The sequence below is a fragment of the Crocuta crocuta genome, unplaced genomic scaffold (assembly GCF_008692635.1).
Source record: "Crocuta crocuta isolate KB4526 unplaced genomic scaffold, BGI_CrCroc_1.0 scaffold1, whole genome shotgun sequence".
Lineage (NCBI taxonomy): Eukaryota > Metazoa > Chordata > Mammalia > Carnivora > Hyaenidae > Crocuta > Crocuta crocuta.
In genome coordinates, this window is record NW_027527930.1 from 4,672,420 (window position 1) to 4,691,749 (window position 19,330).

At 36.7% G+C, this 19,330-nt stretch overlaps 1 protein-coding gene across 4 annotated transcripts in view; it reads left to right on the forward strand.

Moving 5' to 3' along the window:
* LOC144220815 (uncharacterized) overlaps window positions 1–19,330 on the forward strand; it is a 37,474-nt gene that overhangs the window by 2,268 nt on the left and 15,876 nt on the right. For 3 of the 4 annotated variants that reach the window (XR_013331870.1, XR_013331868.1, XM_077751178.1), the window contains exon 2: window positions 13,554–13,624. Coding sequence is in view for 1 of the 4 variants with exons in the window: in XM_077751178.1 (XP_077607304.1) it covers window positions 13,554–13,624 (71 nt within the window). In the remaining 3 variants the exon portion in view is untranslated. Of the gene's footprint in view, window positions 1–13,553; window positions 13,625–17,583; window positions 17,890–19,330 lie in introns of those variants that run through there. The other variant, XR_013331867.1, reaches the window with a different exon arrangement.

Here is a 19,330-nt window from a genome sequence, read left to right on the forward strand (position 1 = left end):
AAAGACATCCTATTATAGGAGATGCAATTAGGTGCTCCACAAAAATACTAAACCAATGCTTGTAGTATGTTTTCTTCCAAAATAGGTTTGAGGTAGAAATATAATTTCAAAAGTAGTCACATACTACGTAGTCTCCCTAATTGTGAAATCCCTCATTTTAAGACTTAAGTTTAATGAAATCCAGTTGATACATGGACATTTTATCAATGCATCCTCATACCGACAATAATTAACTAATAATAACTAGCTAAGCAATAACTAAGTAAGCAGGAGCGTGTCTGTGTGTGTGTGTGTGTGTGTGTGGTGTGTTTTCTGTTTGAGGCTGACTGGTCAATGTTGTGTATCTTGTCATAATTTGACAATATTTTGATACCCAATGTTTACTGTGTCTTAAATATATAAATAAGATTGTGTCATTTCTTACAGAAAAATATTCATTTATAATTTGTTGTTGCTTTGCTATTTACCTTTCCCACACTTATTTTTTTTATTTACTTTTTTTAATGTCTTATTTATTTTTGAGAGAGAGCGAGACAGAGCATGAGTGAGTTAGGGGCAGAGAGAGAAGGAGACAGAATCTGAAAGACACTCCAGGCTCTGAACTGTCAGCGCAGAGCCCGACGTGGGGCTTAGACTCATGGACCACGAGATCATGACCTGAGCTTAAGTTGGATGCTTAACCAACTGAGCCACCCAGGCACCCCCCCCCCATACTTTTTTAAAAATAAGACTTGTATTAGGGCAGTGTAAGGTTCACAGCAGAATCGAGTGGGAGATCAAGATTTCTCATGTATCCCTTTTTTCTACCCATGCAGAGCCTTCATTATTCTCAGTATCCTCTAAAGTGTAACAAAAGAGTGGTGCATTACTTAGGATTGATGAAACTACATTGAAACATCTTAACCACCCAAAGCCCATAGTTTACATATGGCTCACTCTTGTTCTTGCGTATTCTATGAATATGGATAAATGTATAATGACTGTATATCCATCATTATATCATGCAGAGAATTTTCACTGCCCTAAAGAATCCTCTATGTGTCACCTATTCATCCCTCCCCATCCCCCAACCCCTGGCAACTGCTGATCTCTTTTACTGTTTCCATAGTTTTGCCTTTCCCAGAATGTCATAGATTGGGGTCATGCAGTATGTGGCCTTTTGGGACTGGCTTCTTTAACTTAGTAATATGCATTTAAGTTTCCGCTATGTCTTTTCATGGCTTGATAGCTCACTTCTTTTTAGTGTTCAGTAATATTCCATTGTCTGTACCCCAGTTTATTCACCTTCCTACTGAAGGACATCTTGATTGCTTCCGAGTTTGGCAATTAAAAATTGCCAAATATCCACAAACAATGAATAAAACTGTTATAAACATCCATGTGCAGGTTTTTGTATGGATATAAGTTTTCAACTCCTTTGGGTAAATACCAAGGAACATGATTGCTAGATCATACGATAAGGGTATGTTTCGTTTTATAAGAAACTGCCAAATTGTCTTCCGAAGTTGCTGCAACATTTTGCATTTTCACCAGCAAGGAATGAGAGAGTTCCTGTTGTTCCACATCCTTGTCAGCATTTGGTGATGTCAGTTTTCCAGATTTTGGCCATTCTAATAAGTGTGTAGTAGGTGGCCATTCTAGTAGGTGTATCTCAGTGTTGTTCTAACTCGTACTTCCTTGAAGACATGTGAGACAGACCATCTTTTCATGACAGAGCATATTTGCCACTGTATATCTTCTTTGGTGAAGTGTTGGCTAAGTTCTTTGGTCTATTTTTTAATTGGGTTCTTTGTTTTCTTACTGTTGAGTTTTAGTTCTTGTGAATTTTAGAGAATGGCTCTTTATCTTTATCTGCAAAAAAATTTTGCAAATGTTTTCTCCCAGTCTGTGGCTTGTCTTCTCATTCTCTTGAACTTTTCTTTTGCAGGGCCTAAGTTTTCTATTTTAATCAAGTATTTTTCTATACTTTTAATATATTTAATGATCTTCTGTCAATATTAGATAGATTATAACTTTATTTCTTTGCCATGATCAAATAAATCTGAGCAACTCTCTAACTTTGTTCAAAATATAAGTATAGAACTTTATTGCATCATAATTAACTAGATTTATATCTACCCCCTCCTCTAAATTGCAAGTTGAGGACACTGACCTCTGCTTTACTCACCTTCAATTACAGGTATCTAGTCCAATTTCCATCCCACAGAAGTTGCGGAGTACTTCACTATTACACCCTGAGCAGGTTCTGGGAAAATCATGTCCTTTTTTCCCTAGCTGGTGATGAGCTTTATTCCAGGCCCTGGAATTCTTGATATCTACAAATAACACGGAGAAACATTAGAGTAGGTACATGGAATTCACCATTATAGGAACATTAGAGCTGGGCCAATTGACTATTTTCTCCACCTCTCCAACCCCCCAGTAGACTCAAAGAGTACTGCTACAAGATGCATTTTCTCATTGCAAAATGAGGAAATGGGGCTGATAGCATCACAGTTGGAATTAGTTTGTCACTCAGTAAGAACTCAAGAGTCTTCCTCTCACATAGCACACGGCCCTGTTTTATGTAATACTGATTTTTCATTTGTGGATCAGAAAATCAGCTTTGTATACATTACTGTTGTTATTATTATTATATTGAACCAAGATTAAAACCTAGGTTTGTTAGGAGTTAGGATGCTAACCTTTCAGCTCTTAGAACAGAGCCTGGCACATAGTAAGCACTCAAACAATATTTGTTGAATAATGAGGGAGAGAATATTTACTGTCTCTGCTTAGCAAAGTGAAACAAATGTTTACTTTTCCTCCTATTATCAGTGAATAAGCTATTTCCAACTTGACCTTTTTTACAGGAGGTTTTGGAAATACCACTGAAAGAAAAACTTAAGCAAGAAAATTTATAAATATAAGGATCAAGAAATTAGAAATGGAAAAGCCCTACTAGGTCATCAAGTTCATTCTTTGGTTTGTGGTTGAGTCAGTGTTGTTCCCACAGTCTTTTCCTTCAGAGGAAAACCATTATCTTACATGGGTAAACTTGGACATCCAGAATTATTTGTGTTTAATCATGTGCTTTTAGAAGAATAATTCCACCATGGGGTAAGACTTGAGGGAAAATTATTTCTCATGTTCCTTGATTTTCTTCCTTTTTCTTGACTTGGAATTGTTCACTGCACCCCTGTCTTTGATTAGCACCATAAATAGCCTTATTTCTTTCCTTAATAAAGTTTGGTTCAAAATTGATATATGTAACTGTTCACACCCAACTAACATAAACAGATACTGCTATCTACCTTCCATTAGTTTTATAACCTTTCTCTATTTCCTCAAGCTTTTGAAATATTTTTTTGCTTAGAAGAAGCAAAGAAGCTTAGAAGATCAGAGTCTTCTTGAAGTTTAAAGTGAAATAAGGGAATAATTAAAATTTAAAATTCTTCCAAACGTTCCTGGATATGACATAAGTCAATACTTATAGGTATTCTATTAGTGAAGCATTGAGAATTATCATCATATGACTTTGCATGTGTGCCATCATTTTCCTCTTGATAGTTCAAGGAATTCTACTATCGTGGAACTCAGGATAAAATAGATAAATATTTAGAACTATTGAATGTAGTCAATGTACTCTTTTGGAGAGGTTCAAAATCAGATATGTGGCACAGTGCTTTTCACATAGTTTACCATGCAATAAATACATGATAAATTTACTTAAATAGATAACTGACTCCTACTAATTATACCAACCCTTATATTCTGAAACGCCACCAAATTATTAACTTCAGAACTGTGTGTTGTTTTCAGTAATTCTCAGCTCACCAATACATAACATTTGGGAGGTACCTCACAATACAAAATACTATGAATTAATTACTAGTTTTTTAAAAAAAAAATAGAGTAGAATTTACCATTTTCAATGGAACTCAATAGAATGTATTGAGGGAGAGACAAATCTAGCAAATGAGCACTTGCAGTTCACAAATCAAGTTCTCTGGTAGGAGAACATAACTTTCAAGCCAAAACTTAATTTTAAGTGTTCTGAATTTATACTAGAGTCAAAACCAGAAGAAATAACTTTATGTGGGGGTGGGGGGGTGGGGAAGCTACATTAAAGTTACATTTAGGAGAATCCCTCCACTTAAGGAAGAATTGCTACTTTGGGTGCCTGGGTGGCTCAGTTAGGCATCCAACTTTGTGATCCAACCATGTGATCTCATGGTTCATGAGTTCGAGCCTTGCATCAGGCTCTGTGCTGATAGTTCAGAACCTGGAGCCTCATTCTGATTCTGTGTCTTCCTCTCTCTCTGCCCCTCCCTCACTCATAATCTCTCTCTCTCTCTCTCTCTCTCTCTCAATCTCAAAAATAAATAAACATTTAAAATACAGGAAGAGTTGCTGTTAATTAACTAAGCAACTTCTGCAGTAAATTTTCCTGTAGATTTTTTAGATTAGGACATTCCACTCTTTCCAGGCTGTCTAAAAGCAAAGAAATAGAGTCAGATGTCTTCTGGACATTCAATCCAATGACTACACAGAAAACCACACTTATGCTATACAGTGAGGCACAAAGTATTTCATACATTATTGCAGTACATCCGAACCAATAGGATTTATATTTTATTACATTATTGCAGTACATCTGAACCAACAGGGTTTATATTTTATTATTGACTTTCTGAACCCTCATTTTGTATCCATTGACTGGCAAAGTATTCACGAAATGTTTATAAGGGTTTTATCTTTTTTACTATGGAAAAAGCAAACTTTGCACCAAGTTATCAAAAGTCATACACAATTTTACCACATAAAATAACTTCTCAATGATGTCAATTCTTGAGTTCTCAGAATGTTATATGCAGTCATTAAGGTAGTCAATAACTTTTCCAGATGAGAATTAGGAACAACTTGCATAGAGAACATGGGCAGAAAACAAGCTACCAGAGAAATGAGAAGTTAGTTATGAAATCAACAACCAGTCTTAGACTGTCTCTTCTTTTTTTTTATTTAAAAAAATTTTTTTAATGTTTTATTTATTTCTGAGATAGAGAGAGACAGCGTGAGCAGGGGAGGGTCAGAGAGAGAGGGAGATACAGAATCTGAAACAGGCTCCAGGTTCCGAACTAGCTGTCAGCACAGAGCCCGATTCGGGGCCCAAACCCACCAACCATGAGATCATGACCTGAGCCGAAGTCAGATGCTAACCAACTGAGCCACCCAGGTGCCCCTTAGACTCTCTCTTCTTAAGAAAACACAATTCACAATCTTAGAATCTACCTTTATTTTAGAAGAAAAAAGAAAGAAACAAAGACAAAAAAAAAAAAACCTATACTCTGATCTGGAATGTTTTGGATTTTTATCTGAATAGGTTCTCACCCAGATGATAAACTGTAATCAATCTAGAAATCATCGCTGCTCTTCTTTGGCTGCTATTATTACAAAACTTCACTTTTTTATTTTTTTTAATGTTTTATATTTTTGAGAGAAAGCGCACAAGTGGGGAGAGAAAAAGAGAGAGAGAGAGAAACTGAGGACCCGAAGTCAGGCTCTGTGCTATCAGCTCTGCTGACAGCAGCACTCAAACTCATGAACCACAAGATCATGACCTGAGCCCAGATCAGATGCTCAACCAACTGAGCCACCCAGGAACAACCAAAAGTTCATTTATTTTAGGAAGAAAAAAAACACTAAATTTATGTCTAGGGTCTTTATTCTGTTATTGTCACACTAAACAAAGCAAGAACCCAGAAGCTACCACTATTCAGGCACGTTCAAATGATAAATGTTTAGTGGAAACAGTTCATATGTGAAATTATACAGTTATGTTAAGTAGTCCTATGTCATTTCAAAGAGATGCAAGTATTTCACTAATTACATTTACCATCGTTGCAGAATCAAATATTCTAATGACACTTAAATGTTTTTTACACGTTAGGAAAAAAAATTTCAGAAATATTCTCTGTCTTGGGGCGCCTGGGTGGCTCAGTTGGTTAAGCGTCCAACTTTGTCTCAGGTCATGATCTCAGAGTTTGTGGGTTTGAGCCCTGCATTGGACTCTGTGCTGACAGCCAGATCAGAGCCTTGTGCCTGTTTCGGATTCTGTTATCTCCCTCTCTCTCTGACCCTCCCCTGCTCACACTGTCTCTCTCTGTCTCAAAAATAAATAAACTATAAAAAAAGTATTCTCTATCTTATTTTTGTGAATAATTCAAATTGTTAATAGCATAAGGAATTAAAGCAAGTCAGTCAATCCTTAAATTTGTTGACTTAGTAAAAAAAAGTTCCAATATTTGAACTAAATACTTGCTTGTGACAATTCATGCTGAAAACATATCTCTATTTACCATGTTGTGTTCTCACTATTAGAAGAAACATTAAGAAGATGACCTGTGAGGGGTGCCTGGGTGGCTTAGTCGGTTAAGCGTCCGACTTTCGCTTAGGTCATGATCTCGCGGTTCGTGGGTTCGGGCCCCGCGTCCGGCTCTGTGCTGACTGCCAGCTCAGAGCCTGGAGCCTGTTTCAGTCTGTGACTCCCTCTCTCTCTGGCCCTCCCCTGCTCATGCTGTCTCTCTCTCTCTCCTAGAAAAAAAAAATTAAAAAAAAAAAAGAAGATGACCTGCGAAAGATTTTTTTTAAATGTACTTTTGGAGTGCCTGGGTGGCTCAGTTGGTTGAGTATCCAACTCTTTGATTTCAGTTCAGTTCATGATCTCACGGTTCATGAGATCCAACTGCACATTGGGCTTTGTGCTGACAGCATGGAGTCTGCTTGGGATTCTCTCTCTCTGCCCCTCCTCCTCCTCCTCCTCACTCTCTCTCTCTCTCTCTCTCTCAAAATAAAATAAACATTTTTAAAAATGCATATTTGTGTTATGATGAGCACAAGGTGATGTATGGGAGTGTTGAATCACTAAACTGTACACCTGAAACTAATATAACACTGCAGTTAACAACAATGGGATTATATTTTCTTTAAATGCACAATTGTGTGCAACTCCTAACTATTCTGATTCAGTAAATTATGTAAATTCAACATCTATATTTGTCCAAAGTTTCACAGATAATTCAATCTAAATTGTATACTCTCTAGTGCCTTGGGTGGCTCAGTCGGTTAAGCATCCGAGTTTGTCGCAGGTCATGATCTTGCGGTTCGTGAGTTCAAGCCCACGCCAGGCTCTGTGCTGACAGCTCAGAGCCTGGAGCCTGCTTCGGATTCTGTGTCTCCCTCTCTCTCTCTGACCCTCCCCCCTTCACACTCTTGTCCCTCTCTCTCAACATTAAAAAAAATAATAAATAGTGTACTCTTATATACCTAAAAATTACAAATTCTTATTCAGTAAATCTGGTGTGGGGCAATTGTAACAAGGTCCCAGGTGATGGTTACATAGCCTGACCTCAGAAAACACTGTTTCACAAGACCCTAGGACATCTTACTTAGAGATAATTACAGAAAATAGGACCACATGACATTATAAACCAAGTATGAGCTATTTAGAATAACAACTAATTGTGTCCCTTACACCTTACTAAACATTATGATACACAATCAACATATAATTCAAAACTGGGTACAAATACACCCAGGGAAGCATCTCTGTGGCATTGATTAGGAGATTAAATATGCTTTTACTAAAAAGTCACTGAGCCATGTTCTTTCTTACAGTGAGCATGTTAAGTATAACTGGCTTAAGAAAGGTTAATTGTTAATTTTTAAAAAATAAATCGCCATCTACAATCTACAATCCATCTCAGACGTGTCTGTTGCCCACAAGAACACAGCAGACATTTCCTCTTGAGGCACTACATTTCCGAACTGTTCATACAATGAGCATCCTGCACTCAGGCTGGAGACATGCCTACAACGTGCTCTCCGTTAGCAGTTTGCCCAAAGTAAGTGTTAAAATTCAAAGAGCTGTCTGAAGTTATTCATCAAAGGAAGTTGAAGGACTTAGTTGGTGCTTTCATTGAGACAGAGAATATAATCACAAGGTGCTCTCTAGGTACTAAAGGCTGAGGGACTTTGAGTAATTGTAAAGTGATTTGGTTAATTCAAGTCAGAGTAGGTCTTCAGTAATACTAATATTCTAGCATATGTTTCAGGCTCACTTAGATGTTTCTTAGATTCATAATGCCCATTTTACTCTTACGCACATCTAATAGGGCCTCTTTAAATTCTGTTTATGGGAATATAAACGTTCATTAATCTCTTTGATCACTCTAGAAACTGCTGTGCTTTCATCCTCTGTGATAATAGATGAAGTGTCCTTGTGACTAATATACAGATAGAGATAAGCCTTATTAAGAGCATTCTAGGGGTGCCTGGCTAGCTCAGTTGCTTAAGCATCTGACTTTGGTTCAGGTCATGATCTTACAGTTCATGAGTTCGAGCCCCACATGGGGTTCTGTGATGACAGCTCAGAGCCTGCTTTGGATTCTGGATCTCTCACTCGCTCTGCCCCTCCCCCTCTTACGCTCTGTCTCTCCCTCAAAAATAAGTAAACATTAAAAAAAGAAAAAAAAAAGAAATCCTACTAGTATACGGTATTTATTCAGGGAGAAATGTCTCATTACTTAACCCAGCCGTATTCTAAGCCTGGGACCTCTTCATCCTATTGAGGCAGAGGGAGGGGCACTTTAAATTGAAGTTAGTGAAAAGAATTAGTTCCAGATCAGAATCCCAGGTGCAAAGCTATTCTTTTGGGGAAAGATCAGAACCTCCATAACAGGGTCAGTTCACATGGAATGATTTTCCCTTTGAACCATTATCACATGGACCATCAGGTACCCCTCACTTTTCCACTGTAATGCATGCACACAGCTAAGAAACACATTCGCAAAACTCCATCTCCTAAAGGCAAGGAAGCTGAAAATATCACTGGCACTGGTAATCAACATTTAAACATGAAAAATTCACTGATCATTTCATCAGAGTACTATTCAAAGAATACCCCATCAAGGCCCAATTCCGTGACATAGTCTGAACTCTAGTTCTTCAAGTACTATAGTTTCTTCTTAAACAGTATCATCTATTTAGTGTGTTACATTACATATGCATCTCTTGCCAAATATTCTCCCGTAGGTGTCAGTGACTTCAAAAGGGCAATCTTATTTGAACCAGTCAGAGAAAACCCATTATTGCCAGAGAGCTATCCGTACAAAAGGAGCCATCTTAGGAAGTTTTCTGGAACAACGATTGCACAAATGGAAGTTAAACATTCTAGAGTGATATTTTAAGAAAATGCTCTGAGACTATAACTTCTTCATGCTCATTGAGCTTGGTGAAAACAAAACAAAATAAAACAAAATCCTTAGAAACATGCAAACCAGAGGCATCTTAACTTGCTAACTGAAAAGAGTAACTGGATATGCAACATCTGTCTATTTCAGTAAACAAAGTTTTCAGAAACACCGTGGAGACTGTTAAGATTTTATTTGAGCCAAACTTACTTCCTCCTGGTACTTTTTGGACTGGACGGTAACTCTATCCACTCCCCTGTTAGGTTTGTAATTCTTTCCATTCTAAGCCCTACTTCCAAGCAAGGAAGAACTTGATATGAAGTGTTTATCCTTATTAGTTGACCTGACTTTAAATGAAATTCATTTACCCATTTTACTGTGTGGAATTTGTGTTATACTATTACTTTTGCCTATTTATGTACATAATGCAGTATATATTTATGTATATATACATATGCATACATATACGTGACATAGTATATTAACATCATATATATGTATATATCCTAAGATATTATAATGCTACTATAATTAAAATATACAGATTATTTGTACTTGTATTTATAAGTCATAAGAAATACATATATTTGGTCATTCAGACGACCAAAATATATTTTTTGGCTATATTTGGTCTTTATCTACAGTTTTTGGCTCACAGTTCTTAAATCCCTTGGAATTTTCTGATCCATAAGAGCAATGAGAGCATCTTTTGATACAATATTTGTCCTCAATTCTTCAAAATACTTCAGAGCCATAAAAACGAAATGGGTGCCTTGTGAATAACTGGGTCTATGTTAATGAAGATGAGCCTTCTGTAAACCTCTGAGTTTGGGGGCTGATTGCCAGGGGTACCAACCATAGAATAGAGGGTAGAAAATTTCAGCCCCACCCCCTGATTTCCTTGGAAGGAAGAGGGCTAAAGGTGGAATCAATCTCCAGTGGCCAATAACTTAATCAATCACGCCTATGTAAAGAAGCTTCCATAAAATCCCAGAAGGAGGGAGTTCATAGAGATACCATGATGGCAAACCAGAATGCTCTCAGGTGCCACTATGTAGCCAGGGTGCAGGGGTGCAAAAGCATCTGACTCTGGGGGCCCAAACAGGTTCAGCCATTTGCCACTGACAAAATCCAAAGGCAGAGAGGTGACAGGTGGTGAAACAAAAAAGGAATTCAGTTCAGTAAGGCAACACCAGGAAGACAATGGACTAGTGTTTCAAAGACTGTCTCTAAAGTGCCGAAAATACTTAAAGTTTTATATGGAGCACAGGTTGGTGGGTACGTGCAGGTGGGCAGTAAAGGTCAAACTGATAATTGTCTTAGGGTCAGTCACACAGGATCTTACTGCCTCAGGGCAGACTTTCTTACTTGAGGGGGTAGTTTTGACTCCCTTCAGGGGATGCTTTGCCTGCAGGATCTTTTGCTTGAGTTAAGAGATAAGCTGGAAAGAAAAATTTCCTCAACTGGAAAGTTCGAGGTCAAAATGGAAGTAGTTGAGATCCCAAACTCCATAAGGACAGAAGTTCTTTAGTTCGGGACCTCCCTCCATGTATCTCTTCATCTTTCTGTTGATTCATGACCATTAATATCTTTTGTAATAAATCAGTAATCTAGTGAGTAAATGATTTTCCTGAGTTCTGTGAAACCTTCTAGCAAATTAATTGAACCCAAGGAGGGGATAGTGGAAACCTCTGATTTATAGCCAGTTTGTCAGAGTACAGGTAACACCCCGAGATTATTACTGGCATCTGAAACAGAGGGCTATTTTGTGGGACTGACACCTTTACCTGTGGAATCTGATGCTAATCTCTAGGTAGATACTGTCAGAATTGAGATGAGTTGAAACACCTTGCTAATGTCACACACACACACACACACACACACACACACACACTGGAATTGGGTACAAGAACCCAAAAGATTAGTTATTTATCCTAGTAACAATGTAACATCATATATAACATAATAACATTCACATATGCACACACACACATACAATCTAGCAGTTTTAATTATTGTAGCATTATAATATCTCAGGGTTTTGTTTTATTTTTGCTTACAACTTTCTAAGCTCCTCACACTTTCAAAATGCAAATAAACATGGGAGAGGAAATGGGAGGAGAGGTAAGAAAAGAACAGAAGGGAAAAAATAAAAATAACATTAGAATTGGAATTGTAGCTTACTTTGTGAAGAACTGTATCTTTATAAACTTAAATCCTCGCTTCCCTGGATATGATATGCCTTTCAATTTAGGTATTTTCTAAGACTGTTGTAAATTTTCATAAATTTTCTTTTTAACACTACTGTTCATTCCTTCTTAAGTTGATCCATAGCTAGTTTATAATTTTGTTGACATTGTGAATGAAGTCTTTCATTTCTATTGTATTTTCAAATAGTTAAGTAATTGTAAAGCTGATATTTTACTTTCTATCTGCTTAAGTCCTTTGTCTACATCTCAATTGATTCAGCATTCTATAAGGAGTAGCAAATAAGGTAATGAGAATTATTTATTGCCCTCTCCCCACACCAAACACCCAACAACTATTATGTAGATTTTCTTCCTTGACCTGTAGTTGCTATGCACTGCTTCATAAATTTCCTGACCTTAAAGCATTCTTACTTTCTGGTATATTTTCTACTCAATCATAATATGTTATTATATTAAAATCCTGTTGTGTTAAATTCCCTACTATCTGTGAATGCCTATATTGTTTGTCATAACTGAGATAGAATTGCAACTTTTTGCACTTTCTAAGATTTTGCTGTTTGGCTTGTATTAGCTGAATTAGAAAATTTTCTTTCTTTCCTAGGCTCTTCATATTAATTCTTCCTTGACAGTTTAGAAGAATTCATCTGTAAAACTATCAGGACAAGAACCTTTTAAAAACCAAAAATATTTAATTATTTTTCTAGATACTGGTCTTTTGAGATTTTCTTTTCTTTTTTTTTTTTTTACAAATAGTTTATTGTCAAGTTGGTTTCCATATAACACCCAGGGCTCATCCCCACAAGTGCCCCTTGAGATTTTCTAATTATTTTAGAAGAGAATTTATTAATTAATGTTGCATAAAATATTATATATCACTAATAGTTTTAAGATTATCATAGTTATATAATAGTCTATTTTTAAATTTTTATAGATAATGTCATTTTAGTAATGTTAATTTTAGTTTAGATTTACCAGCACATTAATAGTTTTTAATGCTTTTTAAAAAGTTTCTAGCTTTTATGATTGTCTATAGATTTTCAATTCTAATTAACTCATTTTACTTTTTGTATTAATTAGTTTCTTTTTCCTAAAGTTGACTGCTCATTTTCAAATGTTTTGAGGTTTTTTAATTATTTATTTTCATTCATTTGTGTTTAATAATAGAAACACATAACCTATCCTTTTCTAGAATGGCTTTGGCCCTTTGCTATAAGCTTTGGTACATTGAGTTTTTATTGTTCTTATTTTCTGTGTAGTCTCTATCTAGGCGATCTGGAAATCCTCTCTTTTATTCAAAAGTTGCTTAGAAGTAACTGACTTTATTTTATTTAAGTTTAAGCTATTAATTTCCTTTTTTATTTTGCTTGTATTCAGTGTGCCATTTAGTTTCAGACTCAAGACTATTCAGCTCATTAAAAATTTCTATATATTTTCATTAACATTTCTCTTTGGCTTCTCTTTCTCTTTCTGAGATCTCTATCATATGTCTAACAAATTTTTTACTTCTCTCAATACCTTACTTTTGTTTCATCATTTTATTTATTTTTAATTTTTTTATTCATTTTTGAGAGACAGAGAGAGGGAGCACAAGCAGCAGAGGGGCAGAGAGAGAGGGAGACACAGAATCTGAAGCAGGCTTCAGGCTCTGAGCTGTCAGCACAGAGCCCGACACAGGTTTCGAACTCACAAACCATGAGATCATGACCTGAGCCAAAGTTGAGTGCTTAACCAACTGAGCCACCCAGATGCCCCTTATTTCATCATTTTAATCTCTGCTTCTTCTTATTTAGCCTCATGGAGAGTTTATTGGACATGTTAAACTCTTAAAATCAATTTGCTATAAACTCTTATTCACTGTCTCTTTCATTGCTTTTAATTTGGCAAGCATTTTTTAAAAAATCCTTAAATTATAGTTAAGTTGTTCTTAGATGGGTCTCTTTTTATCAATGGCATTTTGGTTACATAAATGTAGTGTTTTTTTAAATCTTACTGAATACACAAAAAAATTTCAAAATGTATTCCTGTTTCTTTTAGTAAGTTCTAATGTTTCAGAGCAGTCCCCTTCGTTTGTACTAAAATAACTACATGCCTGATGATTTTTCTGTCTCCTCAGGCACACCTGAGGCAAAGGAAATTCTCTTGTTGTCTACAGATAGAAGCTGACAGGGAACTATCAAAGACTGGGTGAGTCTCTGTTCAAACCTTTCTAGCATAACAGCACATAAATATGAAAAGTTGAGATTTACTGTAATCATACTTTGCTAGTTCAGAGGTACAGTGGCCTGGGGAGAAATAGGAAATATCTGAAGCCAAAGACAGCAAGTAGTAGCCAGGAATTAGCTGGCGGAGGACCACCATTCTTTGCTTGGCATAGTTACATTTGTTCAGAGCCAGGCAAAGAAGAGCCCTACTTCTTACCTAGTGGGCCAAGTAGGCAGGGAGTAAATGCCACTTTGGGCATCTCTGCTTGCCATGACCTCCTGGAACCAATTGTTTTTCCCAGAAACAGTAATAGGATCCATATTGTTCTGCTGACTTTGGATGGAGGAAAAGGAGAAAAGGCTGGTGGCTAACATGGATTTTGCCAGGCCTTTTGTACTTGCTCTTACCTATACTTCATCTATAGAGGATTGTGCGTCCAATCAGCCATTTCTTCATTTCAGTCCTGCTTATTCAAGTAACTCAAAATTCCTCAGCTTCTCATGTGAGAAAACCCCTTCTTCATGGGTTATCAGAATTAGCAAAACTTATCCCTTACTTTCATATTCCACTGGTCATTTCCATTCAACTCATATAATCATTAGTCATATGTGCTTAATCAATTATCTTTGTTAATATCGGATTTTTTGTTTGTTTTTGCACTAATGGATGTAGTCCCATGCTTTCTGTTTTATTTCTACCTCTGGTTGTGAAGTTTCTGAAAACAGTATTAAACAACTAGGTCAGTTTGTCCTTTGACATCTGGGAAAATGCTAGACTTATGTTGGTCCATGAATGGAAGAAAAGTCTATGCTACTCTCTTCAACATTTCCTAGCTTCCATCATCTTCCAAAACAGCTGCAAAGAGAGATTTATCCCAGTATTTCAGAGATCCCTTTATCTTTTTTTGTTTGAACATATTTCTCTCCATGAATTAACAATAATCCATTCCACTGCAATGTTCAGAAAAAAATTACACTTTTCACCTAAAGATTAGGCTACATTGGAGGTTCATTCTTTATAACAAAAGGAACAATTTCATTTGGAGACTGAAACAAATAATATTACTGTGGACATGTATACTTTCTTGATAGTAAAAGCAATAAACATATGAAGGAGTTGAATGTTTTCAGGAAAAAATGTAAAAAAACTTAAGGAAAGATATGATAAAAATCCTTTCAAGATAAATCATCAGAAATATATCTTTTAGATCCTTATGTATCAAATCTACTTATTTCCAAAAACAATTTCTCTCTTAAACTTCTGGTATTCAATCCCTCACAGATATCTCAAATACTGCCAAATTGTACCTGTACACTGCAATGCAATTTTAAAAAGAAGGCACTCATGTGAATGCAACCAATAATATAAACATTTCTCTTGTAACTCAGAGGTACTGAGCGGGCATGGCCAGTGATCCACTTACAAAAATGTCATGAATCAATTCACTACCTCTGCCATGACACTTCTGGGAAAAACAACTCCATCCTTATGCTTAAGTGGTCAGCCATGGGGAATTTCCCTCCCCTCTACATTTCAAAATGTATTATCTTAAATCAGTATGTAACAGACAATAATGTTCTAAGAAAATGCATTTGCCATAAATTCTTTTTGATAATCACTGGGTACTGGAGACAGGCTTTGTGGTAAGGAAACACAGGTGCAGATGACACAAGGTACCATCCCTTTACAGGTCAGCTTCTTCTAAATCAAGAAGGAGAACTGGCCATATAAAAAATCCAGGTTGGGGCGCCTGGGTGGCTCAGTCGGTTAAGCATCCGACTTCGGCTCAGGTCATGATCTCACATTTCGTGGGTTCGAGCCCCACATCGGGCTCTGTGCTGACAGCCAGCTCAGAGTCTGGAGCCTGTTTTGGATTCTGTATCTCCCTCTCTCTGACCCTCCGCTGCTCACGCTGTCTGTCTCTCTCAGAAATAAATAAAACATTAAAAAAAATTTTTTAAAAAGCCAGGTTACAGATATTGGGATAATATGTCTCTAATAGCCATCCCATTGATTGCTTGATTATGAGCTAATCGGATTTGCTAAACCAATACTCCCTCCCTCCTTCACTCGTGATGGAAAGTTTTCCCTGAAATACAATCTGTTTGGGGAACTGTATCAGTAAGAATGATCTTGACTTCATAGAAAAGACATTACTTAGAATGACACTATTTGTCCCAGATAACTAGAAGTCCGACAGCAGTCTCTCCAGGCTAGTGTAGCTACTTAAAAACATTATCAAGGATCTAGCTATTGACTAGTGTGTGGCCTCATCCTCTTGATTATGGCCTCCTACTCACAAAAGTACTGCTACACTCCAGGTGTAGAACTGATGGTACAGGGAGGAAGAAGAAAAAGAAAAAAGCTGTGAAGAACTGCTGGTACCCATAGTTCAGAAGACAAAATCTTCCCCAAAGCTAGCAAATACTCACTAGCCACAGCTGTGTCACATAGCCATCTCCAGCTGCAAGGCTATCTGGGATATGAATTATTTTAGGTGGGTTCAACTGCCTATCAACAACATTGGGAATTTTTTTAAATTCTTGTTCCTAAAATTCTTTTACTAAAATTAGATACTGAACACAGAGCGTTATCTGCTAAACAGGCTTTCAGTAGCACATTGTTAGAGACTCTGGTTCTATAAAAACTGACTCGTATTGGTGCACGTGAGCTGTGTATATTGGCTCTCTATCTGAGCAACATAAACATTATATTTATTTTGAATAATCACTTAAATAGATTTTGTTTCCTGTACATAATTTATAGATGTACTTACTAATATTCACTATAAAATCCCTATTGAGTATACTACTTGAGATCTTTTACACTATCTTCAGAAACACAATTTCCTACAACCAGTTAATATTTAAGAATATCCTACTGTTACCTACTTTATTGAGAATCTCAAAGGCATTCCTTCTCCTGTGACTTCATCTCTCCTCCTCAAAAGCACTACTTGACCTTGCCTTTTGTCTATGAGGACAAGTAAAGGCCAGCCCTTCATTTCAAGGATAATCATGCAAATTTGCTATTTTAAAAAATAAATGTTTTGTTTTAGAATAGTTTGTGACTTACAAAAAAGTTGCAGAGAATTCCTATAAACCCCACACCCCGTTTCCACTATCGTCAACAACGTACATTAGTATGGTACATCTGTCACCATACATGAGCCAATACTGATACGTTATTAACTAACGTCCATACTTCTTTCAGATTTTCTTGTTTGTACTTGATGCCCCCTTTCTGTTCTAGCATGTCATTCAGGAAACCGCATGAGTTGTCATGTTTGCTTAGTTTCTCCTTGGCTGTGATGGTTTTCTTGTTCTGGATGGCTTGACAGTTCTGGGGAGTACTGATCATTTGGTAAAATGTCCCTCAAAATCTGTCTGATATTTTTCTAATGATTACACAAGGTTTATAAGTTTTGAGGAGAAAAAACACAGAGATAACGTTTCATTTTCATCATATCAACCAAGGGTACCTGCTATCAGCATGGCTTTATTGTTGATGTTAACCTTGATCACCTAATTGAGGTAGTATTTTCAGGTTTCTCTCCTGTGGAATTATCTTTTTTTTTTTTTACCTCCTTTTCCATTTTTTTTTTTTTTTGGAAAGAAGTCACTAGTTATAGTGTACACTTAAGAAGTAGGAAGCTATTCCCTTCCTTTATGAGGTGAGAGTATCTACACAAAGTATTTGGAATTCTTCTGCATGGAGATTTGTCTATTTCTACCCATTAGTTTATATATTCAATCATTTATTTATAACAGTGTGGATATTTGGGCATTTACTTTGTATTGTGTTCCAATACTGTATTGTACTATTGCTCAAACTGTTCCAATTTTGGCCATTGGGAGTTCTTTCAGTTGGTTCCGTTGCCTCTTTGACATACCTCTATCATTGGTAATCTCTGTTTTCCTTTGTTCCTTTTGTTTTCTTAGCACTTTCTTACTTTATGGCTATAAGATACTCCAAGATCATCTTGCATATTTCCTGCCTTCACCCTGGAATCAGCCATTTCTCCAAGAAGCCTTGGCTCCTTTTATTGGCGAATGGTCTTAGAAATCAACAGAGAACAAACTGAGGGTTGATGGAGGGAGGTGGTTGTGGGATGGGGTACACAGGTGATGGGCATTGAGGAGGGCACTTGTTATGATGAGCACTAGGTGTTGTATGTAAGTGATGAATCACTGAATTCTACGCCAGAAACTAATATTACAATGTATGTTAACTGGAACTTAAATAAAAATTTGGTGGAAAAAAAGAAATCAAGCAGTTACATGCAAATTTACTTTTATGTAGCAGTTCTGGTATGGTAAGAAGTACCCCTGAGTTGGAATCAAACTTGGAATGAGAAAAAAGTTTCAAAGCCTGGTTCTATCATTTCTTAACTGTGTTATCTTGGCTATGTTATTTATCTTCTCTCTCCCGTAGCTTCCTCCTATGTAGTAGTAGCAATAAGAGTTAATTCCTGTAGAATGGGGCTTCTCAACCTTGACACTTTTGACATATGTGCAAGATAATTCTTTTCTGTAAGGGGCTATCCTGTGCATTGTGTAATATTTAGCAGCATCTCTGGCTTCTACCCACTAGATGCCAGTAGCATGCACCAGTCATGATCATCAAAAATGACTTCAGACACGGTCAAATGTTCTCTGGGATAAAACTGTCCCTAGCTGAGAACTTCTGCTGTAGAATAGGTAATGTGTATCAGGCACTAAGTATTCCAAACATATTATTTTTTAAATACAATTCCATGACATTGATATTATTTTACAAAAAAAAAAAGGAAAGAGTAAAGGACAAGGTAGGAAGCTTGCCCAAGTTTTCATAACTAATTAGCTATGCTGCTGAGGTTTGAGCCCAGTGTGACTTTGAAATTCATGGTTTCAAATAATATCATAACTGCTGCTGTAAAAGACAGAATTAATAATTCTGCTCTCACAGAGCTGTGGTAAGAGTTAAATGCCATCTATAAGAACATCACACATGATTCTTAGAATAGAGGAGACATACAGTAAATGCTGGAAGAATCTATATCTGAACCTCCTGGGACTCCACACCAAGCATGCCTTATTTCTTGTACGGCTTCTAAGATTTACCTTTAGTTCTTCCGTCTACAAGTTTCTTACCTTCTGCTTACAAACAGGCTCAGCTCTTTTCCAACTGAAGAAAGGGAATCTTTCCCTTGATGAGGTTTCTCTTTCCAGGTTATCAAATATTTTAACATCATAGTCATATTTATTTTCCCTTCCTTATCATTCACTCATTTCATAATGTTTTAAAATCTTAATCCATTTCTGTCTGTATGCTCCTATTGACCTGATCCAGGGTGATAACACTAGAAGGTGCTCGCACTAGGAGGAGCTTGAGGAACACAGACTTCCACCACCTCCTTGTACAGATGAGAAAGCCAAAGCAAGAAATGTTTCAGGACTTGCCATAGACACATAACTATTGTGCATTTAGGTTTCCTTCTAAAAAAAAAAGTCCTTCATGTCCTCATGTCTATTGATCTCTGCTTCACATGAAGCTGCTCAACACTCTCCCTTATCTTGTTTCATTAATTGTGTTATCTCCCATGACCACAACAGTCATATATATTTCTCTTAGATCTTTTCTCTTACCTATCCCATGTCCTGAGCCACAGATGCACAGCTTTAATTGCTTTGGGAATATTACTTAGAT